We start from the raw sequence: 24,009 nt of genomic DNA, 5'->3' as shown, positions 1-24,009 counted from the left end.
GGTCAAGGTGAAACAGCAAAGGTTACCACATTTTTCGCTCGTAGGTTGCGAGGTCGAAATCCTTGGAGTCAGACCAAGTTATTGCCGTGAGTACTTCAGCGTCCCAACAGACAAAAACTTTGCGGATGCCATCAGCGATGCTCTCGAATCTTTGCGGTACGTCACTAGAATTCTGCGGTGTGGGGTTTCCTCTCTCAAGCATGAGTATTTGGCTTTATTACCAGCCTTGCTGTATGGAGATTTTCAGGATTGGCTACCAGGTGGGAAGACGGGGGCCGAGACTGCTTTATAGTACTGTCATAGAAACATCACCATTACAGAAATAAGCCCTTACATCAAGATCAGAGGGAAAAAATGTGCTCGTCTTTTCATGTGTAGGTTTCAACACAGAGGAGACATCCAGACTTCCTATTTTTAATTTGCTGTTTCAAACAGCTTCAAGATCAGTCTGCGTATCTGTTCACTGACCTGCAAGAGCAGACTTTGAAATGCTTGGATTTAGAGAGAGCTCCAGGGAATTTGGAAATTCTGAAATTCAGCTCTGGTCATTTATTTACAAGACCAATGTTCTGGCTCCTTCTGCATTTTAGAACATCTCAGGCACAATGATTCTGGAGCAGGCATTCATTTTGTGCAAATATGGGTATAGACTAGAACAGAACAGAACAGAATAGTTCATTTGGAAGGGATCTACAATGATGATCTAGTCCAACTGATGGGAATGATGGGAATATATCTCTCAACCAGCTCCTAGGAAAACTGTGTGCTCCACCCCCCCAGCTTTCTAGTTCCACCATGTCTCATCCAAATGTTAGGGACAATTCCATGTATCTTGTAAAATCAGAGAAGATTGCGCCGCCACGTGCGGAGCCAATGTCTTACCGTAGCTATAACTGAGCTTCCTCTTTTAAAACCTTGTTTGTTCCATAATTATCCAGTCCTAGGATGCACTTCTAATTTGCTACTTGCAAACTGCCGTAGCAATTTGAATCTGAAGAGTTTCATGTTCAAATGCTGAGTGTTGCTCGTCTTTGAAATGAAGGCTCCAAAACGATGAGAAAGCTGCTGGAGATGCTGCTCCCACTTGCACACTGGGTCCTGCTGCACAGATGCTCCCAAATCACAGTGTCGTTCACAGCACAGGGCTTAGAGAGAGAGAGAAGCTGTCTCCAAACGTGTGAGACATTTAATCCTGAAATGATTTAGCTTGTATTTTAAGAAAGTTATCTGCATGAGGAGTTCATATGTGCCATAGGCTTTCTGTAGCTTCTGCAACACTTTTATTCAGTGAATAAAGAAGAGAATGGAAAACTGAGTATAGACACCAGCTCAGACTTCTGGTGGAAACACAGAATTACTATGGAAAGATTTTGGGTCAAGCATTATTTGGGGATCGGTCTGGATAAGCTTGAAGCTCGCTGTCCAGTTTCTATGATGTAAGGTGCACAAGGCTGCTCGGGATGGGTCGCATCTTTGTAATTGTGAATATGATTAAAAACAAGGCATGAAATGTTAAAAGCTCCAGCCCTTTGAGCTGCCCTTTTGGGTAGCTGGAGCCCACTGAAAAGATGCCAATAGCTAATTCACCCTGAGTCACCAGGCTGCTCGCTGCTGCCTTCCGTGAAAAAGAAGGGCAGGGACACAAAAGTGTTGGTGGGCCAGCTCGCAAGAGGTGAAAGCTGGTGATTTCAAGAAAACAGCAAACCTTGCCACCATGATGTCTGCCGTAAACACCAGCTACAGCCTGCTGAGCAGCCCAAATCCTACAGATCGTGCTGGAGCTGCGGGAGGTCCTGGCTCTGGTGTCCATTTACACACCATCCCCTCTTGAATTTCTGCCTGGGTTCCTTTCCTTTACACTAAGTGCCCTGTCTGCAGCAAGGCAGGAAAGAGGAAAAACGAATGATTGCCGATAAAATTAATCATCAAATGTGGGTGTAAATACTGCAGGGACTTACAGTAAGAAAGGAGGGTAGAGAATGAACAGAGAAAAGAACAGGTAAGTTTTCCTTATCCTTTCTCTCAGTTATTTTTCCCTTCATTTGTCCTCTTTGTTCAGTCCTTTAAAATTCAGCAAAATATTTTCAGTGCTGCTAGGCCAGCCCGTAAGAAGTAAAACCTCTGAAATGCCTTTATTGTAGGTGTATTCATTCAGCAGGATTTAGCACATCTAGGTTGAAGAGTCTTGAGCGTGTTTTATTGCTATCTGCATCTTTTGCAAGAGCTTCTGGCTCTTGATGCTGCTCAAATGCTGGCAAATCCAGCGTGTTTCCTTTCCACACCCCAACTAATTGACAAAGCCCATTAGGCTGAGGCTGGCGATAGCTTTATGGGGAAAACAGCCTGTGGCAAGGGCAGTCTGTCGCCTGGAGCAGTGCCTTGCTCAGCCACCCTAATGGCAGGAACTGGTGGTTAATGAACTGCACTTTTACACTCCCGCCATTAGCAAACCTTCCAGGGTTCCAGACTTCAGAAGAGAGAGAGAAAGCCCTTTATCACGGCACGGTGGCCCAGGGGTTAAACTTCTTGTCTCATCTTAATTTCACCAGGGTTGAAGGGAGTTTTATCACCACCCTCTGCAAGGGTAGGAGTACCTAACTCATCAGGGAGCCGCTGAGCTCCTCTTGCAACCAAAGGGAACCATCCTTCAGGAACATGCTCCATTCTTTTCAACCAGGTGCTTTGAGACCAAAAGTATTCAAAACTAAGTCAAGTACCTGGTTTTGGCAGGTAAAACTAAAATGTCCCTTATGTCTTTTTCACAACTATAAGGTAAGGGCTGGTGTAATCTGCCTACTTTCCTGAACAGGTGTCATGTAGTTTGCGCAGTGCTTGCAAAGTGTGTTTATAAAATATAAATCCCTTTTTGGTATTGCTGTCAATGCCGTCCAACTTTCTTCAGCAAGCTTTCCTTCATCAAGCTTTCCTTAGCCATTTCTTTTGAAAGTTACTAGTGGTGGGAGAACACACAGTTAGAAAGACAGATTACTTCTCCTGTGCTTGATCAGAGATGCCTGGTTTTCTTAGGAAAACAGGCAAAAAATGGAAACAAAGTCAAACTCAATCTTATGAGCTCTGTATATGCTGTACCCAATCCTGCAAACTCCTAAGCATGCTGCATAACTGGAGCTTGTCCCATTGAAGGCATGCGCAAAGTTCAACGTTCATCCTTACAGCACTGAGCCTCACTGAGAAATCTCACCACAGCTTAAGTAAGAGCACTTGTTTTACACAATAAATCTCTTTCTTAGCTTCTGTCATGATCAAAACGATCATTTAGTTACAGGTGAGAAGACACAGAGCAGTCTAAGAAGCTAATTAATACAGGCACTGTAGCAGAAGAAAAACTGCGTCAATAAGTTCAACGAGTGTGTATGCAATATAGAAATTACAGGGTTAAATTTTAGAGATTAATTTATGTGTAATACAGATAGAAAGTAACACTTAAATTGAAATGGGGAGGAGTGGGAAGGGCTGCTTCTTTTGAATGATTTTAAAATCATGGAGAGTGAGAAAGAACACTGTTCTGCAGAGCCAGTGGTGGAGAAATTCCCACCACGGCAGAGACCTTCCGCTTCCTACAGGACTGCTCCTGTGAGGCCTTCAGCAAATTTATAAATGCAAATGACAGACCTTCAGTCAGTCAGTCCCTCACCTCTGATTTTTTCTCTTCTGTCTCACTCGTTACACCAGACTTCTCAGGTGTCTTTGATCCAAGAAGCTAGACTTGTCAGGACATCACACAAAGCCTTTCTGTGGGATCTTGATCTGGACAAGGGCATGTATTATGGATGGCACACCCTGTCATATATTAAGTACAGTAGAAAAAGACTGGGTTTGAACTTCATGAGCATAGATTTGCGATTTTATCCACACCATTGCTCTCAGGGAGCTTTACAGTGAACCGTAAAGTGGTCATGAAAACCTAATTAAGCACTGATGTATGCGCAATCCCCACTAATTAGGCTGAGGGCATTCAGTGCAGAAACGTGTGATCAGCTAGACTTGTGCAACTCTGAGATTACCTTAGTTTTCCTTTGGTCATATTCCTGAATAAAAACCCCATCTAAAATCTCACCGCAATTCATCCCGTTCGGGATTTTGCAAGGTCATGGAAGAGCACGTCCTGAGTTGACCTTGGTGGTTTGGAAGACCTCACACAGGAGAAAGCCAGAAATGCCAAACTTTAATTAAAGCACATTTAACTGGTGGGAATTCCCACAATACTTTTAATAAGGGCATTCAGCACAGAAATCAGTGTTTCTTCTGGGTCTGTCTTTGTCATTAAAGGAAGAGCCTCCTTGCTAATTCGAAGAGTAGTAGAGGGCTGCCAGACCAGCCTGTGTTTGCACATGGCAGTCTCTACCTGGCATCTCTGATGGGAGTCTCAAGCAAACCCAGGCGACTCTGGGCAGGAATAACAAGCCCAGCCGCGCAACAGCGGGTAGGAAAGCTCAGGCTGTAAGCAGAAAAATGTTCCTCTGGGGTTTTGTGGCTCTACATGCTGGTTAGGGCAGTAACGCCAGCAGCCAGGAGGGGAAGGTGCCCGCGTGGTCCCCATGTGCATCAACCTCTCAGTCCTTCCCCTCCTTCCACCTCCAGCAATGGCAGTGCCGAAATGGCCGCGGTGTACTACGAGCGCATTGACGTGGAAGGCCACCACTACGGCCCTTCATCCCAGCAGCGGAAGAATGCTTTGAAGGAGGTGGACAAAGCCTTGACCAACATGATCGCGCTTATCAAGGTGAGTGGTATCCAAAAACCCAGCTCCCGAGTGTGTTCAGAAAAGGCTTTTAAAACACTAAATAGGCACTGCCGAGAACCTATTTAATGCCTGTTAATTGGATGTGTTGGCTGTAAACTTTTATTTCCTGCGAAATGGAGGCTACCAAGATCATGTGGAAGTTAAGGCACCATTCCTTTGATTTTTATTTTTGTCGATGGCATTGTAATTGCCCTAGTGGATTATTATACCGATAGCCTCAGGAAGCCATAAAGCAATATGTGTGTTGCTCTGTTTATAAATACTGTTGCCAGCTGGGCTTCATAGTAGGCAAATGAATCAAAAGCGCTTACTTCCTAAAGTTTGTGGAATCAGACAATTAACCTTTATAATGTTTTTTATGACATGACCCAGACCTCTGTACTTTAAACTTTGCTTTAAAAAACTTTATCATCTAGATGATTTTGCAGTGAGAAAAGGAGGATACCAAGTTTCTGGGTAAATGTCAATTTTGTGAATATTTCTGACAATGATAAATGCGTGTTAGAGATTTTCAGGCGTTTCGGTGAGAAGAGGAAAATGTATTTCCAGTTTCACTAAATTATAAAAGCTCTAATGCTAAGTGATTGTGTTTGGGAGGAGAAGAGGGTAACACCCCTACCACAGGTGGTACCATGTCAAAGTTGCTCTTCCCCAGCCATTTTGGCCTACAGATGATGAACAGTGGGATAAAAATCCTGTCTAAGACCAACTGGGACAACTGGTTTGTGGGCCTGGAATGTTATTAAGCCTCTGGTTACTTAGTTGGGGGGGGTGGATTTATTTTGGCAAATCTCTCTTTGGTGCTAACCTCTTAGACTCTTCCAGGGCAGCAAGCGGACATCCACCATTACAGGCGGTGGCAAAGCACGCCGCAGGGCATTTGTGGCCATGCTCCTTCTGGCCAACCTCTGCTAGATCAGTGGGGGTCTAATGGGTTTTAAACTTTGCCAGTGGGCACAGATGGTGCGTAACACTTTCCCGGCTGTAACAGCTGTCGTGCACTCGCTTCACAGAGCAAGGGTCTTCAGCATGACATCAACGTGCTCCTCTTCTCCGATCATGGGATGACAGACATCTCTTGGGCAGACAAAGTGATTGAGCTGAAAAACTATATCAATATGAGTGATACCATACAAATGAAGGACCGAGGTCCTGTTGTGAGCCTCTGGCCAGCTCCAGAGAAGCATGCGGAGGTAAGTACAGATTATTCGTATTTATTTGGTTCTGTGTTTCTGTGTTTTTTATGACAATTGTGTCTTTTCTTTGCTCATAACATCCAAATTCTGCTCTCAGAGAAGTGTGTAAAAATCAGCCTCAGGCTCTTACCAGGAGTCAGATCTGGATCCTGTGACACTGTTGTGATGCTGGTTTCTGAAGGAAAGTCACACCAGGGAAATTAAAAAGCATGGTCTTTCACAGTTACTTGACACAGACGTGTGCTTTCAAACCCCATCACTATGTAGTTCTGATAAATAACTAAAAGATTTTAGCTCAAAATCCATTTTTAGGATTTTATATATATATTAGTCAATTTATTGACACTCTGGCTGGGATTTTCAAATGATCTGGAGGAAGTCAGACATTCATATTGCAGTAAATTCCCATTAGACCAGAAGTACAAAAAAAAAAATTCTTACAATATTCTCCTTTGAAAAATTTTGATGAATAAGCATATTGGATTGAATCAACCATAAAAGCCCAAGGCTAGAACTGCAGGATTTTGAGTGACAAATTAAAACAATACAGGAAAAAAAAAAAAAGAAAACCACTTGAAAAGAATGAAAATGCAGCATCTGTAACTAATAGTCCGGTACATTATAGTTTAACCAGAAACCAGTGCTTGAGAAGTCATTATTGCTGTCCTCAGAATATAGATGAGTGGATGTACAAAATCGGCAGTCCATGCTCCAGGAGAATAATTTTATCTTCTATATTATATTTTAGCCAGTTCCACTATATTGTAGCTTGTGCAATTTTTTTGAAGAGAGTGTTTGCTAATTTTTGCGCCCAAACAGGCTCTCCAGGAATTGTATAGCTATGATATTATGAATATTTCAAATGAGTGCCAGAACTGAAAGCTGTCTTAGCGGCATGCACAAGCCTATCACTCAAAGTTCCCGCAGGGGATCACAGCGTTTATCTATGCTCTCCTCAGCGTTAACTCAGAGATCCCCACAAACAAGGGCAAGTATAACTTGTGACTTCACATAGACATGGGGTTTCATCCGACAAAGCTCTTAAGCATGTGCTTCTCTCTTTAAACAGCCTAATATCCCTAAAGAGAATAAAATACAATGCCTCGCACCATGGTTTTGGTTTCTTCCTTCATTTCTTTTTAAGACTTCTTACTGAAGTGCTGCTTTTTTAAGCGAAATAAAGTTTGATTTTCTGTTTCCCAATAACCAGATTCCTCTATTCTTAATTCACTTTGAAGAGCCATGTTTAGGAATTAGATTGTATCATAATGTAGTGGTATCACGTGTATGAGTTGTCCCATTTTTGAAGCTCCAGGAGTACTGGTGAAACACCAGGACCACTCTCTGGTCCTGGTCATGGTGAGAGGGTTGGGATGACTCTAGCCATCACACCCTGGTGCCCTCCTTACGGTGACTGCATATCGATGCAAAGCTCTTGTGCAAGTATATACGTGACACATGCATGGGGGACTTTGCTAAAAGGCTAGTGAAGAACCTTTCATTCTTGCTGCATTCTATGCTATTTATTCCTGACAATTATTTTTATCTAAGCAAGAGTGATATAAGCTCTGGGGACACAAATAACCGCCTTCTCTATGGCATATGAACATCTTCTTAAGGCATTTAAAATATTTTTCTGAATAATTTGGGTTTTAACCACATTTGTGTGATTTATATTCCAGACAGTATGATTAATATTAATAAACCACTTGTATGGCATTGTGCAGCTTCAGAGCTGCAGGCATTGGCTGATTAATCTCACAACATCCTTATGAAGCAGATAACTAAGCACTATCAATCCCTTTGATAGGGAATGACTGGTTAGGTGTAAGAAACACAGGTGAGGTGACATTAATTGTTCATTCAAGAGCACAAAGAGGGAACTAGTGGCAGAGGCCAAAGGTGATATCCCTTTTCCACATCTGTACCCCGTCCACATGATGCCTTTGAGAATCCTTCATCACTTAAGAGCTTACTGTCTCCTGTGATGATTTGTTTTTTGCTGGTCTATCTCTGTATTTTGATATACTCACATGCCCACATTTGAGAATGCATGTATTGTAGGTATATATAATACATTAATTTATGCATTTCTCTGTGTTTATGATCAAGTTTTCAAATCTTCTAAACCATAGAAGCAGGTTTTGCACAGTTGTCATCTTTGGACCGGCAAAGTCCCAGTTTGAATGTGCTGATGGTTAGCCATTAAAGGGGATTAACCGTTTGACAAATTCAGGTGTTTCCAGGTACCCATAGGTGTGCACATGCTCTTTGTAGCCACATGGTGTCCTAACATTTATTTTCTTCGCAGATATATCAAAAATTGAAAGCTGTGGAACACATGCACGTTTATAACATACAGGATATTCCAGACAGGTTTTTCTACAAAAAAGGAAAATTTGTAGCTCCTCTAACTCTCGTGGCTGAGAAAGGATGGTTCATAGTAGAGGTAAAGTATAGATACAAAATACTTAGACGTGAATGTGAAAAGGTGCAATATATGTAAACAATAAGAAAAATGTACAGTTCTGTGCTGGGCATTGACTTAAAGTATTATATTATTTACCTGGGCTAACTACAATGCTAACGTCAAATATTGCTCTGTGCTTAAAAGAGCCTAAAGGCATGGCAGCTATGTTGAAGGTAGACAAAGTTAGTCAAGACGGTTCTTTTTTCTGCATCGTCATAAAGCAGGAGGAGTTTTTGCATTTCCCATTCCAGATCGGTGGCTTTACTCCTCTTCCCCCCTGCCCATCTACTTTCATCTCAGACACAAGAGGAGCGCTTCCATTTCAAGACCTTACTACCCATCCGTTCAGCAGTACCTTGTGGCACTTTTCCTTCTACCTGGCTTCCTACCCACCATATTCTGTCCTAAAAATGCCCCGTTTCTCCCAAGCCCTCTGGTCTCAAAAGAGTCAAACTGGGGATTTAGTCCTCAGAGATACCCAGTGCACACACAGCAAATCTGAGAGCTTGTTAAGCAGAGAATCGATTAGACTTGCACACAAAGATATTTTTCATACCAACTTATTTCGTTACTATAAAATTGTTGGGTTTTGGTGGGGTTTTCTTTGTACTTGTATTGTTACATTGGAGCATCTCCACATTACAGATATTAACTGCACCCCACCACAGCTTAGAGGCTGAGGCACCTCACATGTCTTCTAAGTGGGTAAATTGAGGAGGAGCGCTACTAAGTGATTTGCCCAAGGCCATATATTAAGTCAGTAATTTGGTGACACAATCAAGGAGTCCTGGTTTTTTATAGTGTTCCAGCACCGTCATTAGATGACATTACCTCAGAGATTATTGTAACTCAGCCGAATATCTTCTTTCATGACCTTTGCAGATACGAGGCTTTGCTGAAGACGGTCCATGCTGCCACATTTCTCATTAGCCAACCTGACTTTAGGAAAATCATTTCTACAGTTGAATAGAAATGCATTGTTAAAAAAAACCCAATTGCTTTTGAGTACAGATGGATGAGCACCAAGTTGCTGGTTAAAAAAAATAATAATTCAGCCTGAGTTAAGATTCAGACTCGTAAAGTAGGAATCTGAAACATTTTTGCTGAAATGATTTTTAAAAAATTACAACTAAACTCTTTTGTGCAGAAGTTCAACACAGAACATTTTTACATATTCTTAAAAAAAAAAGAGCAGTTTAAAAAAATCATTGAAACTCTGACAAACCTTAATAACAGTGCAGCAAACACTGCTGCTATGGTAATTATTTCTGTCTCTCTGCCCATTCCTTCCCATTGTTTCTGATTTTCAAGAATGTCCTCTCATTAATGCTGTCAGATTTTCCTTCTCCTTCGTACATTTTCATTATCTGTGAATGGGATGTGAAAATGAAAGTTTCCTGTCATATTTTTAAAGCAATAATTGAGCCTTCTATTATACTTCCTGCCCAAACCACCGAAGAAAGGATGTTCAGCTCTTCCCTGTCGTGCTCACGGGGTGTTTTAACTCTCTGTCGGCTAGTGGATAGCTATAAGCTGTTTGAAAAAAGAGGTTTTTTGGAAATATTTTTTTTTTCTCTGGAGAGACAAAGGGAATGTATCTGAAAAGTTGGGGTTTTTTTCCCAGCAAGGAGCTTAGGAACAAAATTTCAGTTAAAGCAGGATGAGGAGAGATTTCATGCACCTCCAGCTGTATCAAAGCTGGTCTGCTCATACTCTCTTGTTGCCTCCACATGCGTGAGTGGTCCCCATCCTTTCAGCAGAATTTCCCCCAGCTGCTCTCCTGCGTGCAGCAATGGCATTAGCCCTCAGTGCTGGGTGCTCACCCTGTACCCGTCCCAGCGTACTTTGTGTACTTTCCCAAGTTTTAGGGAACAGTTGCTGTGCTGCTCCTAACCATGCAGCTGCAGGGAACAGTCCATCATCAGGAATCCCAGCCATGCCCGCTTTGGTCATCTTTGAGCAGCAGTGCTAGCCCAAGCTTAGGCTGAGCATGAAAAATTAACATGCTAGTTGTGAAAGAAAGTAATAGGTTTTCTGAGCCAGCTAGCAGCAAAAATAATGGAAATGGCTGTGCCTTCGATGGCACCTCTAGCTGCAAATAAGTATCTCCTAGTGTCTACCTCTTGTGTTCAGCACTGCTGGGGAAGCAGCCGAGTCCACGACATCTGACAGGACCGCGGAGACGTTTAGCTTCAGCAGTGTCATCATAGTGCCGAGGAAACGCTGCAAATTAGCTGTGACTTGGCTTGTCTGGAGCGGATGCTAACAAGCACTGTATGGGTTGTCTAATGGTGAGCAGCCCGTTGACAACTCGTTCCCGAGTCTGAGCGTAAGGAGGTGCTGTGGTAGGAAGAGGGGAAGGAGTCTGTTTGCTCCTTGGCTTGCTCTGAGTGCTGTCAGTGAAATAGATGGGGACAAGGAAAGAGATTTAATTTGTCAGCTAAAATTGTTTAATTATCTGGTGCATCTGCTGACTATTAGATAGGAAGAAACACAAGAGATGATACTCTGGGGGGTTCCCCTGGAAAGCAGTCGGAAGAGCTACACCTCATAGCCATAATCATTGCCGTCCTCACTGCTCCTGTACACAGTCAGTCTTCTTCGTGGGCAGAGGAGGAAAACAAAACCAGGCAAAATAAATGTTTGTAAACAGAAAGGGATCCTCAGTCAATCTGCTTCACCACCTGCAGGGATTGCAGCACCACTTGTCTGGGGTGGGAGTGTGGGAGACGCTGTCAGGGCATCTTCTGTGCTCCTGTAACTGGGAGTGAAGCCCAGACCTTGCCACTTTAGGGAACTGTAGCTCCTCCTCTGTAACCATCAGAGAAATTAATGCCAGGGGTCTAACGAACTGTCAGCTGATGTTCTTCATCTAAGTAAAGTTTCTGCCATAGTTTTGGGGATATCTGGAGCGTCACGTCTGCTGCCATCCCTAGGGAGCATGGGACAAGAGAAACTCATGGAAAGGGTTGGTCCAGCATTTTGAGAAGCCCCTGGTCCTGAGTGGGCCAGGATATGGCACTGTTGTAGATAGTCTGGTAAGAGCTCTTAATATGGAGCAGGAGAAAGTAAGGAAGGAATTTAGAAGAATGACTTAAGTGCAATATAGGCAAGGAAAATCAAGAACTATGATGACAAATTATTAAAGTATGGACATTGAGCAAGGAGAGAAAACTGAGCGTGGTCTATGCCAGGGAGAAGTGGACCGTCTTAGGTCTGAGCCTGCATTCCCTGGAAGGAACCTCATTGCTTTAATACTAAAGCAGGGAGAAGAAATTATAATAGAATCATAGAATCATAGAATGGTTTAGGTTGGAAGGGACCTCAAAGACCATCTAGTTCCAGCCCCCCTGCCATGGGCAGGAACACCCTCCACTAGACCAGGTTGACCAAAGCCCCAGCCAACCTGGCCTTGAACACTTCCAGGGATGGGGCCTCCACAACCTCTCTGGGCAACCTGTGCCAGTGCCTCACCACCCTCACAGTAAAGAATTTCTTCCTAACATCTAATCTAAATCTACCTTCTTTTGGTTTAAACCCGTTACCCCTTGTCCTGTCACTACACTCCCTGATAAACAGTCCCTCCCCATCTTTCCTGTAGGCCCCTTCGGGTACTGGAAGGCTGCTATAAGGTCTCCCCAGAGCCTTCTCTTCTCCAGGCTGAACAATCCCAACTCCCTCAGCCCTCTGAGCATCTTTGTGGCCCTCCTCTGGACTCTCTCCAACAGCTCCATGTCTGTCTTGTACTGGGGACCTCAGAGGTGGACACAGTACTGCAGGTGGGGTCTCAGGAATGCTGAGTAGAGGGGCAGAATCACCTCCCTCGACCTGCTGGTCATGCTTCTTTTGATGCAGCCCAGGCCACTGTTGGCTTTCTGGGCTGCAAGCGCACACTGCCAGATGTGCAAAGTGCACATTTCTAATAATTAGAAAGTATATAGTAAATGTGATATTTGTATTGTTTAGGCTGACTAGTCAAATGGAGCAAAAATGGCTTCTTTTTCTAAGGTGCCAATGGCATGTTGGGCAGAACACCACCCCATCAAACCCACAGGAGTGCGTGGCACCGGGTGGGAGAGCGGAGGTGCTGGTGTGCAGCGGGAGGGACACCACCTTGCTAACACCTGTCACATACGGCTGGGATACTTGGTGCTCACAGCAGAAATTTAGAAGAGTGAGAGGCAGAAAGTTGTCCTCCCTTCTCAGCCTGGCGATGGCCACTTGCTGAGACGGCAAAGCTGGGGGTCACACCCCCCACTCCCCCCCCCAGTGATGAGCCCCTCTGCAGCTGACGGCATGGCGCAGGGGCCCGATGGGGTGGTACAGCACACGGAGACACAGCGCGGCACACCACACGGCTCGGCAGGCAGGCACTAACCACACTCTGTGTTGTCACCCAGAGCAGGGACAAGCTGCCCTTCTGGGAGAACGGGACGAGGAGGAAGGAGGCCTGGCAGAACGGCTGGCACGGCTACGACAACGAGCTCATGGACATGAGAGCCTTCTTTGTCGCGTACGGGCCAGGTACAATGCCACCATGCCCGGTGTCCCGCTCCCCCCGCAGCCCCAGGGGCCCTGCCGCAGCATCCCTGCAGCCCTGGCATGTCAGGAGCCTGATGCGGCACTCTGCGGCGCCCCAAAATTACAAATAGATGGCAGGATTTCCTCACTATGGCTGGATGCTGGAAAGGTTTCTAGCTCTATTATCTGTTTTATAGCTGGAGAAACAGGGCAGAGAGACATGAAGGGATTTGGTGAGCCCCTCTCCAGTGTCCCAGCACAGTACCTCTACCACTTTGCCCTATTTTCCAAGACTGGCCTAAATTTTTAATTCTATTTGAAACACATGAATTCTCCATTTGCTGGTGGATTCAGACTCCCTAGCGCAGAGCACTTTCTTTAGAAGGGCAGCATAGCTCGCCCACCTGGCTGCTGGGCAGACACGAAACCCCTCATTTCCACTTCCTCAGCGGAAAACACTGCTGAGCACCAGGCTGCGGCTGCAGGCAGGAGCGAAAGCAAAGCAGAATGTGCAATACAATTATTTCAGGCTATTAAGTCTACCAAGCACACACAGTAAAGTAGCTCCTGCACTTAATAATTTAATTAATTTTTCTTTTTTAGTTTTTAGACAAAAAATGGACTACAAGTAAAAGCAATGAATTAAAACACGTAAAGTGTTTTTGCTGAGCTATGTTGCCCCACAGCACCCTGTGTTTCAGGAGCTGAGCCCCAAGCCGTACGACGCCAACTCCTCTCTTTGCCTGTTTTCCCTGCAGATTTCCGATCCAACTTCCGAGCGCCTCCCATCAGATCCGTGGATGTTTACAACATCATGTGCAGCCTGGCAGGAATACAGCCGCTGCCCAACAATGGCTCCTGGTCCAGGGTGGAGTGCATGCTCCGAAACACGGCCCCCTTGGCACCGCTCCCCCTGCGCGGCAGCTGTGCCCTGGCGCTAGCTCTGCTCTCCCTGTTTGCCCAGCAGATCTCCTTACTGTGAGCCCCAAACAATGTCGGTCAGTGTCACCAGCAACTCCATCCTTCTCTTTTTTTTTTTTTTTAAGTTCTTCATCAAATAATAGCTTCATTAATAGACTGCTGTCCCCCACTCCTCCATCGTGCTCCACCAGGCGTGAGTCTGACCCGCCCTGCTTTTACAGCGGTTATAACGTGAAGCCAGGTTTTGTGCTGCTCTAAACACAGCCCAGAAAGTTGGTGTTGCTACTTTAGATTTACAGCACTGGCAATGAGAGCAGAATCCCAGCTGCCTATCTGCAAAATTTTCTGGTGGGTACACATGGAGATCTCGGAGCATCAAACGCATCTTAGCCCAGCATCTTTAACCGGGAGGCTCAGGCATGGAGATAGATCTCTGTGCATTTAACTGGGTTCGTTCTGATTCACTCCACCTCCATCACCAGCAGAGCCCCACCTTCTCCTTACAGTGCCAGCCAAGCCCCATCTCTACTGACCTGTTCTTCAAAGAGCCAAGCGCTTTGCTGAGCGATCGTCATGCCGAGAGGTGGATCGGCAGGAGAGCAGTGAGAGCATCTCCTTCTCTCAGCCTTTCCTTCTTCATTTCCCCCCAAAGCAAGCCCTGGCCCCGCACGCCTCTAGGGTCAGGCTTTCCTCAAGGACCACAGCGGGAGGGAGGGCTGGGAAAGGGGAGAGCGATAGAAATCCTCCACTTCAAAAACAGGAGGAAAGTGAAACAGCATCTGGACACGCAGGGGTCAGGAGAAAGGAGAATGAGGAAGCCCGGCATTTAACAGCCCCTCTGCTTTTCCTGGTGGAGTTAATAGCATCTGCTCAGGTTTGGGGTTTTTGTACCCACGTGCGTTTCTGAAGGTTTTCAACACTTAACCGCTTTTCTACCAGCTCTGGCCCTCTACACCTCTGCCCGGTGAGCAGCGCATCCTCCTTTATTCTGCAGCAGGGAGAGAGGTCTACACTGATGGATTTCCCACCCTCTCAGTTAATCCTAGCTAATATTTCCACCATGGGTTATCAAGCCCAAATCAAGCTGTAACTGTAAAATTAAATAGCAGGAGAGGATGGAGCAGTTGTCAGAGGTAATGCCTCTGAAAGTTAAGTCAAATGGATGATGTAATCCTGAAAACATCAACATGGCAGATATATTAAATCCCTGAAAAAAACCTGATTTTGACCCTACTCGTTCACTCCAGCACAGCCACGGATCCACCTTGGGGTGATGTTCAACGCAGGGCTGGCAGGAAAGCCGCCACCACCACTGTCTGTTAGCTCAGAAGATTAATTTCACTTAATTGTTAAATCATCTCATTGTCACGGTCCTTGGTTTTACACACTGGGAGGGAGGGAGGGAGGGATGCCATGGTGGGTCACTAGAGAGGTGTTCTTTTTACATTATTACATTTCTACTGTGAAATAAGCTTGTCTGAAACAGGGCTGTAAGGGTCCGATCCTGCAAAGTGTCCTTTCCTCTTCCGGCTGTGACCTTCGGCAATGCCTCCGGGAGTGCTCAATGTTTTTTTCTGATATACCTCTGAACCAGGAGCTTTCCATGACAAACTGCCTTTGGAAGGATTTAGGTCCCTCCCCGTACAAAATAAACCTCTAGGACTTATTATTCCTGTGGACCCAGAGTCAAGCAGGATCTGGGTATGTGTGGTACAGTGAGTTTAAGGGTGAATGATTACACTGTGGAAAAAAAATCCAACAAAATACCAAATTAAACTTGACAAAAGACTTCTGTAATAGCTGCAAAGATTTATGTAATGTGTTTTTAAAGCTCAAGTGAACCATCAAATCAATTGGGGGGGAAAAAAAGGGAGGAAATCAGTCCTTGTTATTAGACTGTTGAGTATAAAAGGCAATTTAGTGCTTTCGAAGCATTTGCAAGTAGCTGTAAAACAAGCACCTATTGTTTAGAGTTCCCTGTTGCTCTTTAATGGACCAGGCTCAATGAATTCACTGGAGCACATTTTTAAAGAAAAAAAAAAAAAATCAGTATACAAGATAACCAAATGACTAAATTACCAAATTTTGTTTGAAAATCAACAAGATGATAGATACAGTCAATACCTGCTAATCCCTCCATAGCCTGCTGTTTTAACTCTTATGGTGAACAGAACCCAAGCTCCTCTTCCAGAAGAAAAGATCTTAAAAGTATAAGGCTGTATTCTGATTCTCAATTATACAAGCAGAAATTGGAAATAACGAATCAGGTCCACAGTTGTTCCAGGGATGGGCCATGACAGACGAAACCAACGTCAGTCCCTGGGAGTACTTTGTGTAACTCATTTTTGTCAGTGTCCACGTGCAAATACTGCGGAGTAAATCTTCTAATTGCAGTAGGATTTGTTTGATTGTAGTGCAAGCATCATGTGTATGGCAATACACCTCAAAAGATAATTGATCTGTAAAAGGGAAACTTGACAGTAGACCTAAAAGAAATTCATTAGCTTCAGGTGATTTTTTTTATTATTATTTTAGGTTTTTTTAAGAAGTGCATCTTTCTTCCTCAGAAAAGTTGTACTTCTGACTCAGTTCACATTCTCATTAAAAAAATCCAGTGCCTTGACTCTCACCTATTTTTCTGTATACTATGCAACCGAGGTGGGTGTATTTTAAAGCCTGTTTCTGAATGATGTTTTTATACAATGACTGACTGTGAATGAGTGAATAATTCTAAGAATGGTGTTAGAAAAAAATATGCATCTTTTTGTAAATCCTGTAAGATTTTTGGGAAAAAAGCCACCCCTGTAACACCTTGCCTTTCTCGTTTGATTGCTGCATCAAAGTGTGATAAACAGTGTTTGAAGCTTGTGCTGATTAATCATCAGGAAGATGAATGATAACATTGTTTAGAAATGCAAAAGTTGTCAGCATGTAAATTAGGGACATTAAATACATCAGATGAGATACTGTAGCTTCTATACGCAGTCCTTTTTTTCCAGCTGTATTTCAATATTTAACCTTTCAAACATCCAATCAGGGACATGTAATTCACAGCAGCAAATAGACATGACAAACCGTTTTGCTCTCCTGAGAGGCGAGCCTTGGATGCTCTCTGCAGACCCACTTCTCCAAGCCCACCTTGTTACCCCCACATCAGCTGCTTGCACAGAAGTCAGGCGCCTTGTCACTGGTACCAGGGTTCAGTTGGTTCGGGCTTTCCGGAGCCCTCACGGTACACCCTGCTTTGCACCCTACACGGGGTGGTGCAAATGGCAACGAGACCTCAAAAACCAACACCAAGAGCCTCGAGGACAAAGGGCCCTACTCCCGCTTTAAGCTCCACAAACCAACGATGATGTTCACAGAAGAGGCTTGATTTAATAGAAATAAGTCTCCAAACCCACTGATGGCTGTCATCTGGCTGTGTGCCCCTCACTGTCCGAGGGAGGCAGCTTCCCGTGCCCTGCACCAAGCTTTGGAGCTATGGGGAGGAAACCAACAGGGGCAACATCGCTGCCAGGCAGCGCCTATGTCATAAGCGATGTATGGCATACAACGTGATGCTGTCCTTCACTGGTGGTGTTGCCCCTATGCTCACCATTGGTGGGCAAAGCTGTGGGCACTCTTCCTTCCCTTTCCTTATTATGGTGTGTCATCACCAGTTAAGTAGACCCAAGCAACCAGAATGGTCCGTAACTTCCTGGAATGAAAATAAAGGATGGGGTGTACCGCACCCACTTGCGCTGACCAGGATAGCCCTGGCCATACGCTGCACACGCGCTGTTTCAGGCTCCTTCAGTATATGCATTTGTAATCCCACCAGACCCCATCCTCAGTGGTTATAGCTCTTCCACCCCAAAAGAGGAGGGGGTGGCTTTCAGCTGCATATTGTTTCAGAGGACACCATCAAATTGCAGAACTGCAACAAGATTTATGGCTTTTGCTCTCAGTGGAAATTATCCTGTTTCCCTTACACCAACAGGGGCAGGGAGGGGATGATGGGGGAGAAGTCCTAGAAAGCAGCGTGGCATACTAATGTCCTTACATTCACAGCCGGACCCCCTTTGAAGTTGCAGCACAGCCAAGGTCTGCCCAGATATGCTCTCTCCACATCCCATGAACATGGGTCCCGCGAAAAGGAGGGTGCCAAGGGACTGCCCGCATGGGTACAGCGCAGGAGTCAATCTCAGTGCCAAAAATGGCAATTTCCTACCGAAATAAGCTGGAGTGTTTTCATCAATGAGCTTGGCAGCCGTGTAAATGGCACAACTGGACAGGGCTCAACCGACGAGCATCCCTTGGGATGCAGCCCGCGTTGCCCACACAGACTGCAGCATCACGGAGACACTTTCCCATCGGCCCAGACGCTGGCCAGGGCCCTCCATAAGCACCAGGACTTCACAACTAAGGGGGGAATTAAGAGATTTTGTGGCAATGGCCACCTTCCTTGTCTTCTAATTGCTCAGTAGAAGCCAAAACATCTGTCAAACATTAAACTTCACACCTGAGGGGGAGATGCAGACCAAATGAGCTGTGGGCACGGGGAAGTCAAAGACATTGGAAAAGCTTGGTGTAACATTACCCTATGCTCCTTTTCCCTGTAGGGCTGCAAGACGGAGGGCAGGCAGCTGCAAATCCAACGAGAAGTTTTTAAGAAAACATGGCCTAATGAAGGGAAAAGTTTGAAACCCTCCATTTTAGCACAATGAGTCCTTAATAACTGTTTTGAAACACAACTTTCACCTACATGGAAAAATGTTTTTCGCATAGGTACTGAAATGCATTTATGTTAAAGGAAAGTTATTGTGGAACGCTCAAAAGTAACATTTCAGAATTACAGTTGACTGGACACCATAATTCGCAAGATTTGTACAGACGTTTATAGCTGTATGGATTATTCCGGTAAAATCTGAAAGTCACTACGGACTTGCAAACTGGTATAACGTCATCCCAAATCTGGGAACTCCCTGTCCATGCCACGGTCTCCGCTCTACCAGCCCCATTTCATCAGAAAGTCCCGGTGAGCTGCCAGCGAACCCGCCCTGGTCTCAGGCCCCTAACTCTGCCCGGCGTCTGTTTGAGGTGACTGCAAAAGGTGCAGCCTCCTAAATCGCGGCTGGGTTTGCGGGGGCAGGAAGGAGGACCCCCGGTTCGGGGGGGCTGTCTGTGGGGACCCCGCGAGCGGCCCCGGCACGCCCGGCCCGGCAGCGCCCCCTGGCGGCCCGCGCGGCACAGGCAGCCGCAGGGTCTGGGGGCGCCTCGCGACCACCCTGTGCCTCCCGGGAGGGGAGGGGAGGGGAGAACAGCGCGGCCTTCCTGCAAAAAATGGGGTGAATGGGGGGGGGAAGAAATCACTAAATTTTAGGCAGGAGGGTTGTAGCAAGCAAAGTAAGAATTGGGACTTTTCTTTCATTCTGTGTTTCTCATTGCAGTTTTTTCTCTTTCTCCCCTTTAATTCTCTTTCTGTTACCCTTTAGTTTATGGCTGACTCCTCCTCCCACAAAACCGAGGCCCCCCACAAACCTGCTGCCTCCATGTAGTTTCCTGAGTGAGCCTCCCACCTGCTTCTGCCCTAATTTCAGTAGGAGGATGACTGGCCTCAGAGAGACCTGGATGTTTACGTGGCCCTTAATGATCCTTGACAGGAACCAGCTGGACGTACTTCCAAATACAGAGGACCTGGGCTGCATTTAGAGCTGCTTTTCTTGTTATTAAAGCCTGATCCCGCTAGTGGAAACAAAATACATATGTGAAAGAGGGGAGCAGAGAGCTGCGGGGATGAACGATGCAGTTCCTTGCTCTGGTGCTCGTTGTCACTTGCGGCTTTGCGCTGGGGTGAAGGTGGCACCCACCGGTGCGGCAGTGCCACTCAGGAGGACTCTGAGCCTTTGTCAGCTCAGGGGGACTCTCATTAAAGCAATAAAAGCGTGGAAACAGCGAGGAGGGCTGAGGAGAGGGGGCTGAGGTGGGGGAAGGCATGGTGTCCATCTCCTGTGCCAGCATGAATCAGGGCTTAGCTGGGGAGCTCGTTTCATTCCCCTCTTGGCCACGGCAAATGAGGTATTTTAATATCAGGATTGTAGCAGCCTTCAGGAGTGGGGGCACCGGCATTGGCACAGGAGCAGCCCCTGTGTCCCGTGCTGAGAGGTTGCAGGCAGCCGGCTCCCGAGCTCCATCCTCCGCTGGTACCGCGTGGGCATCTCCCACGTGACCAATTTTCTGCGGTTGCGGGAGTGGGCACTGGAGGCTCCTGAGAAGGCTTCTGGTGTTCTTGAGAAATTAATAATATGTTAAAACATTACTCAGCACTTACATATATCGCTTGGTGAATATCATTTAAGCCTCAAAACCAATGGAGATACTAGCATTGCTTCCTTGCTGGATAGAAAAAGGGAGGCCGAGGCAGCAGCAGCTGTTGCAAAGGCTACGGAGCGCAGGCAGGGCTTGTGGGGGATCAGCTGCAATCCCCGCCGAACACCCAGCTGACCTGCTGCTCACACTGGGCTGCCTCCACGCCAGGGTTCCCGGCCACCACATCCCGTGTAAATGTATATAACTGAGCCACGTGTCCATAACAGGCAGCTTTAGCCTTTCTTCAGTGATGCAATCTGCTCATCCTACAGTGCTAAAACAAGCAGTGCATTGGCAATGACTGTTTTGTGCTCCCTTAGTCAGGTTAGTTTTGCCCCTGCAAGCCGTGGCCGTACAAAGTGACTCAGGAGGACCCTGCTTCTGATTTCTGAGAGGAGTCTCCCACCCTCTACATGACTCCTGGGCAGAAGGAGGCTCTGGCAAATTCAAAATTAACTTGTTAAAAGACCTTATTTGCCTGCCCATCCATCCATCCACCTGTAAATCTCTCTCTCCCTTGCTACTCCTTCCATGTCTTCCTCATATTGGTGGGGCTTTTAGGGGCAAGACTCTTTTAGGGGCAAGACTTTCTAGGTTTGCCATAATAGGTAGCGCTGTGGTTTCCAGCTTGCAGCTCATTGATTGTCCCCAAGGATCCTGTCGGTGGGAGAGGGACAACCCTGGCCGGCCACGTCCCACGTCCCGCACATGTTTTGGCTGAGAAGATGCTGTAAGAGCGAAAGAAAGCACTCCTTGTCCAGCCATGGAGGGCTGCTCTGAGCATGGATTTACTCTGGGCTTAAAAACATGGTTTTAATGCAGCCTTCCCATAGCAGCTGTGAAGAAGGACCAAAAAAACCACCTTAATGTCTTTTAAGGTGGAGATTCAAGCACTTTATGAGCTGGATCATACAACCAGCTTGCCTACACCGCTGTGAGGGCTGGACAGAATGACCTGGAAGATCCTCTCATGCCATAATCTCAAATGTTTCCTTGTAAGAACAGATTTGACAAAGACAAATAACTTTTTTTAATTTTCTCTAAACAGAATAAAATGGAGCGAGCCCTGAGCTTTCTCACTGCATTTCAGCCTCTTCCTGCAAGAACAAATGGGATGAACAAACACAAGTCCCACTGACATCCAGATATTTGATAGCCATGATGCGGGGAGCTTTCCGGCAAAAGACAGACTGTTTTATGCAGAGATAGCTGAATGTAGCCTGTAAAGGCCCAGCAATTAATCACACATTTAAAGAAATACAACACAGTCATAGAAGCTGAATTTTAAATGCTCGCTGCTCCGGTTTGGACAGTGACAAATTAAGGCCCATACAAAAGCAGGTGAGGGTCTTGAAGAAGCCCTCTGAGGGCAATTAAAAATGGGAAACCAGCTGTTAAGCCTGCAGATGTGACAGCTAGAGCAGCTTAAGAAATGAACACAAAGGAGGAGGATGGAGGAATTAACGGTGTAGGAGCTGAGGTGAATGAAACAGGACCTGCTCTCCGAAGGGGGTTGCTCCATAGTGGGTGAAGTGCCTCATCAGGTGGGACGGGCAAAGCTGTGACAGCCACGTGTCCTCGCTGCCCTGGAGAGCTGCCCTGCACCTCCCATAGACGGGCTCCAAACGAAGCCCCTGCTGAAGGACCCCACAATCCGCAGGAGCTGCTGCCCTGCGTGTCCCACAGCTTCCCCCGGTGCCTGCAGGAGAGCTGCGTTCAGGGAAGTCTGAAGCTGATGGCATGGGCATCTCTGAAAATGCCCGCGGTACCCCATGATGGGAAAGGCAAGGGGCTGAGATTGAGGGTGGGTTTTCCCAAATTGGCTCCAACAAGAGCCAGGTCTGCTCCAGTCCAATAGATCAACCTCTGGCCAGGTTTCACATACAGTGCTTCACAGTTCCCAATCAGTTCACGGTCTCCAGTGTTCGCTGTTCTGAGTCAGTCAAGAGAATGGTTATTTTTCCCACTGAAATCACACAAAATAATTCAGATACAAGTCAAATTATGAAGGATTTGTAATCTGCCATGAGGGTAACTGTTTAGGAAGCATTAGCAGATTTATAAATAGTGCCACAAAAACAAACTATGAATCAGTACAAGCTGGAGCTCGTCATCCCACTTGGAAAAGGATGACACTGTGACCATCATCACAAGTTCTCTGTGCTGTCCCTCCCACATTTACCCCTACCCTGCCTCTCTGCACACATCCAGCGGGTGTGAGATATCACCAGGACAGCGTTTTGTAGAAATTACCTTCTACCAAAGTGCAGCCTGGGGGACTGGTCCCATTTGCCTCATCAAAGTCTGTTCTTCTGAAGTAATTTCTTGATACAAATCTCTTTCCTGCTGTGAATTATATGGACTTGTTCTCAGAAAAAGCTGTCGACACGGATCGCTATAGATGACTGGTTTGGTTTTTCTCCCCCCTTGCCCATAGGAAAGGATTGCTTCTGCTGATGTTAAGCTTTGGCATACAATAATCCTTCCGGGAAGCTGAGCACGACAGAGTTTCATTCGAAGCTGCTGATAGCATGGGAGAGTGGACAAGGTCTTTACCAGTTCCAACCTCTAAATAAAAACATCTCTAGTGATGAGCTGCTCAGACCCTCACCCATCTCTCTGAAGCTGAGTATTTAAGCCACCTCTTTCCTGGAAAAAAAAAAAAAAAAAAAAAAATCTTATTTTCATTGGCCCTATTTCCAGCACAGTGTTGATGAAGCATGGGAAATTTTTATGTAAAAGGAGTTCTCTTTCTGTGTCCACCTTCCCCCACTAGCCTTGCTGTTTGTCACCAGCATGGGCAGTGACAGCCCTAACAGTGCCGTCCCAGCCAGCATGGCAAATAATAAAGATGTGAGCAGCTTCACCGTGCAAACCAGCCTTCAGATCACAGTGTCTTTACGCCTGGGCATAGGTAGTCATCGCAGCATGGAGACCCTGTTTGGCCTAATGGCTTTCATATTAAAAAATGCATCCTAAGACTGAATAATTTCTCTTATAACAAGCTCGGCATCCAGGGCCTCAGCCAGTGAAGAGGGCACCAGCCAGTAACAAACCTGGCCCTATAAAGCAGTCCTTGCCAAAAATCCTGCAAGGGTGGGAAGAAGGAGGTGACCAGAGAGCACCACAAACACAGCTCGAGGCTGTGCTGAGCACACGAACAGCAGCTGCAGGGAAGAGATGGTTTCAGGCAGCACTTTCCTTCTGTTTGGAGGGACAGAAATGGGCTAATTTGGAGCTGGCAGTAGGTAACCAAAGAGAGACATAAGATAAATCTTATATAATAATCTGAAACTGTTCTGCATCTCCCCTCCAGTTCCCCATGTCAACCACAGGCTTTCCCAAGTACAACTGGCTAAAAGCAGAGACATTTCTGAGTGACATTTAAAAGGTTTCACACACACCAGTGTGGTAAATAGAGCCAGTGCCAAAACTTCCCTGCCTCCAAGAAGGGGCATGGGGAGAAGCAATTGCTCCTTCCTTCTCCACTCCCTCCCGTAATCTGTTATGTCTGGAGACTGCTGCCACGTGCAAACATCTGGGATGCATCATGGACCTTCTCCTGCTGGAGACAGGAGATGGTTTTTTGGACACAAACTAAGCTCAGAGGCACTCCGCAGCCTTTGCAAAGGAATGAACAGCAAGTTATTGCACATACGATAGGGACTGAGGGAAAGAAGGGAGAAGGTTTTATTCCAAGATGAATGTGGGAGCCTTGAGAGCGCACAAAAATTTCATGAGCAGAAACCTCCTGCGCGCACAGGGAGGGAGAAGGCTGATGGGTT

At 46.0% G+C, this 24,009-nt stretch overlaps 1 protein-coding gene across 1 annotated transcript in view; it reads left to right on the top strand.

Annotated features, from left to right (window-relative positions):
- Window positions 1-16,830, top strand: part of ENPP6 (ectonucleotide pyrophosphatase/phosphodiesterase 6) — a 34,414-nt gene extending 17,584 nt beyond the window's left edge. Inside the window, exons 3-8 of the mRNA XM_010297850.2 lie at window positions 45-156; window positions 4,603-4,744; window positions 5,779-5,958; window positions 8,273-8,410; window positions 12,832-12,955; window positions 13,711-16,830. Of these exons, the coding sequence (XP_010296152.1) occupies window positions 45-156; window positions 4,603-4,744; window positions 5,779-5,958; window positions 8,273-8,410; window positions 12,832-12,955; window positions 13,711-13,934 (920 nt within the window). The 3' untranslated portion in view covers window positions 13,935-16,830. The remainder of the gene's footprint in view (window positions 1-44; window positions 157-4,602; window positions 4,745-5,778; window positions 5,959-8,272; window positions 8,411-12,831; window positions 12,956-13,710) is intronic.
- Window positions 16,831-24,009: the final 7,179 nt, after the last annotated feature.

The sequence above is a fragment of the Balearica regulorum genome, chromosome 4, assembly GCF_011004875.1.
Source record: "Balearica regulorum gibbericeps isolate bBalReg1 chromosome 4, bBalReg1.pri, whole genome shotgun sequence".
Taxonomy (NCBI): Eukaryota; Metazoa; Chordata; class Aves; order Gruiformes; family Gruidae; genus Balearica; species Balearica regulorum.
Note: the sequence above shows the minus strand (reverse complement) of the source record. Positions and strands in the feature narration are given on the sequence as shown.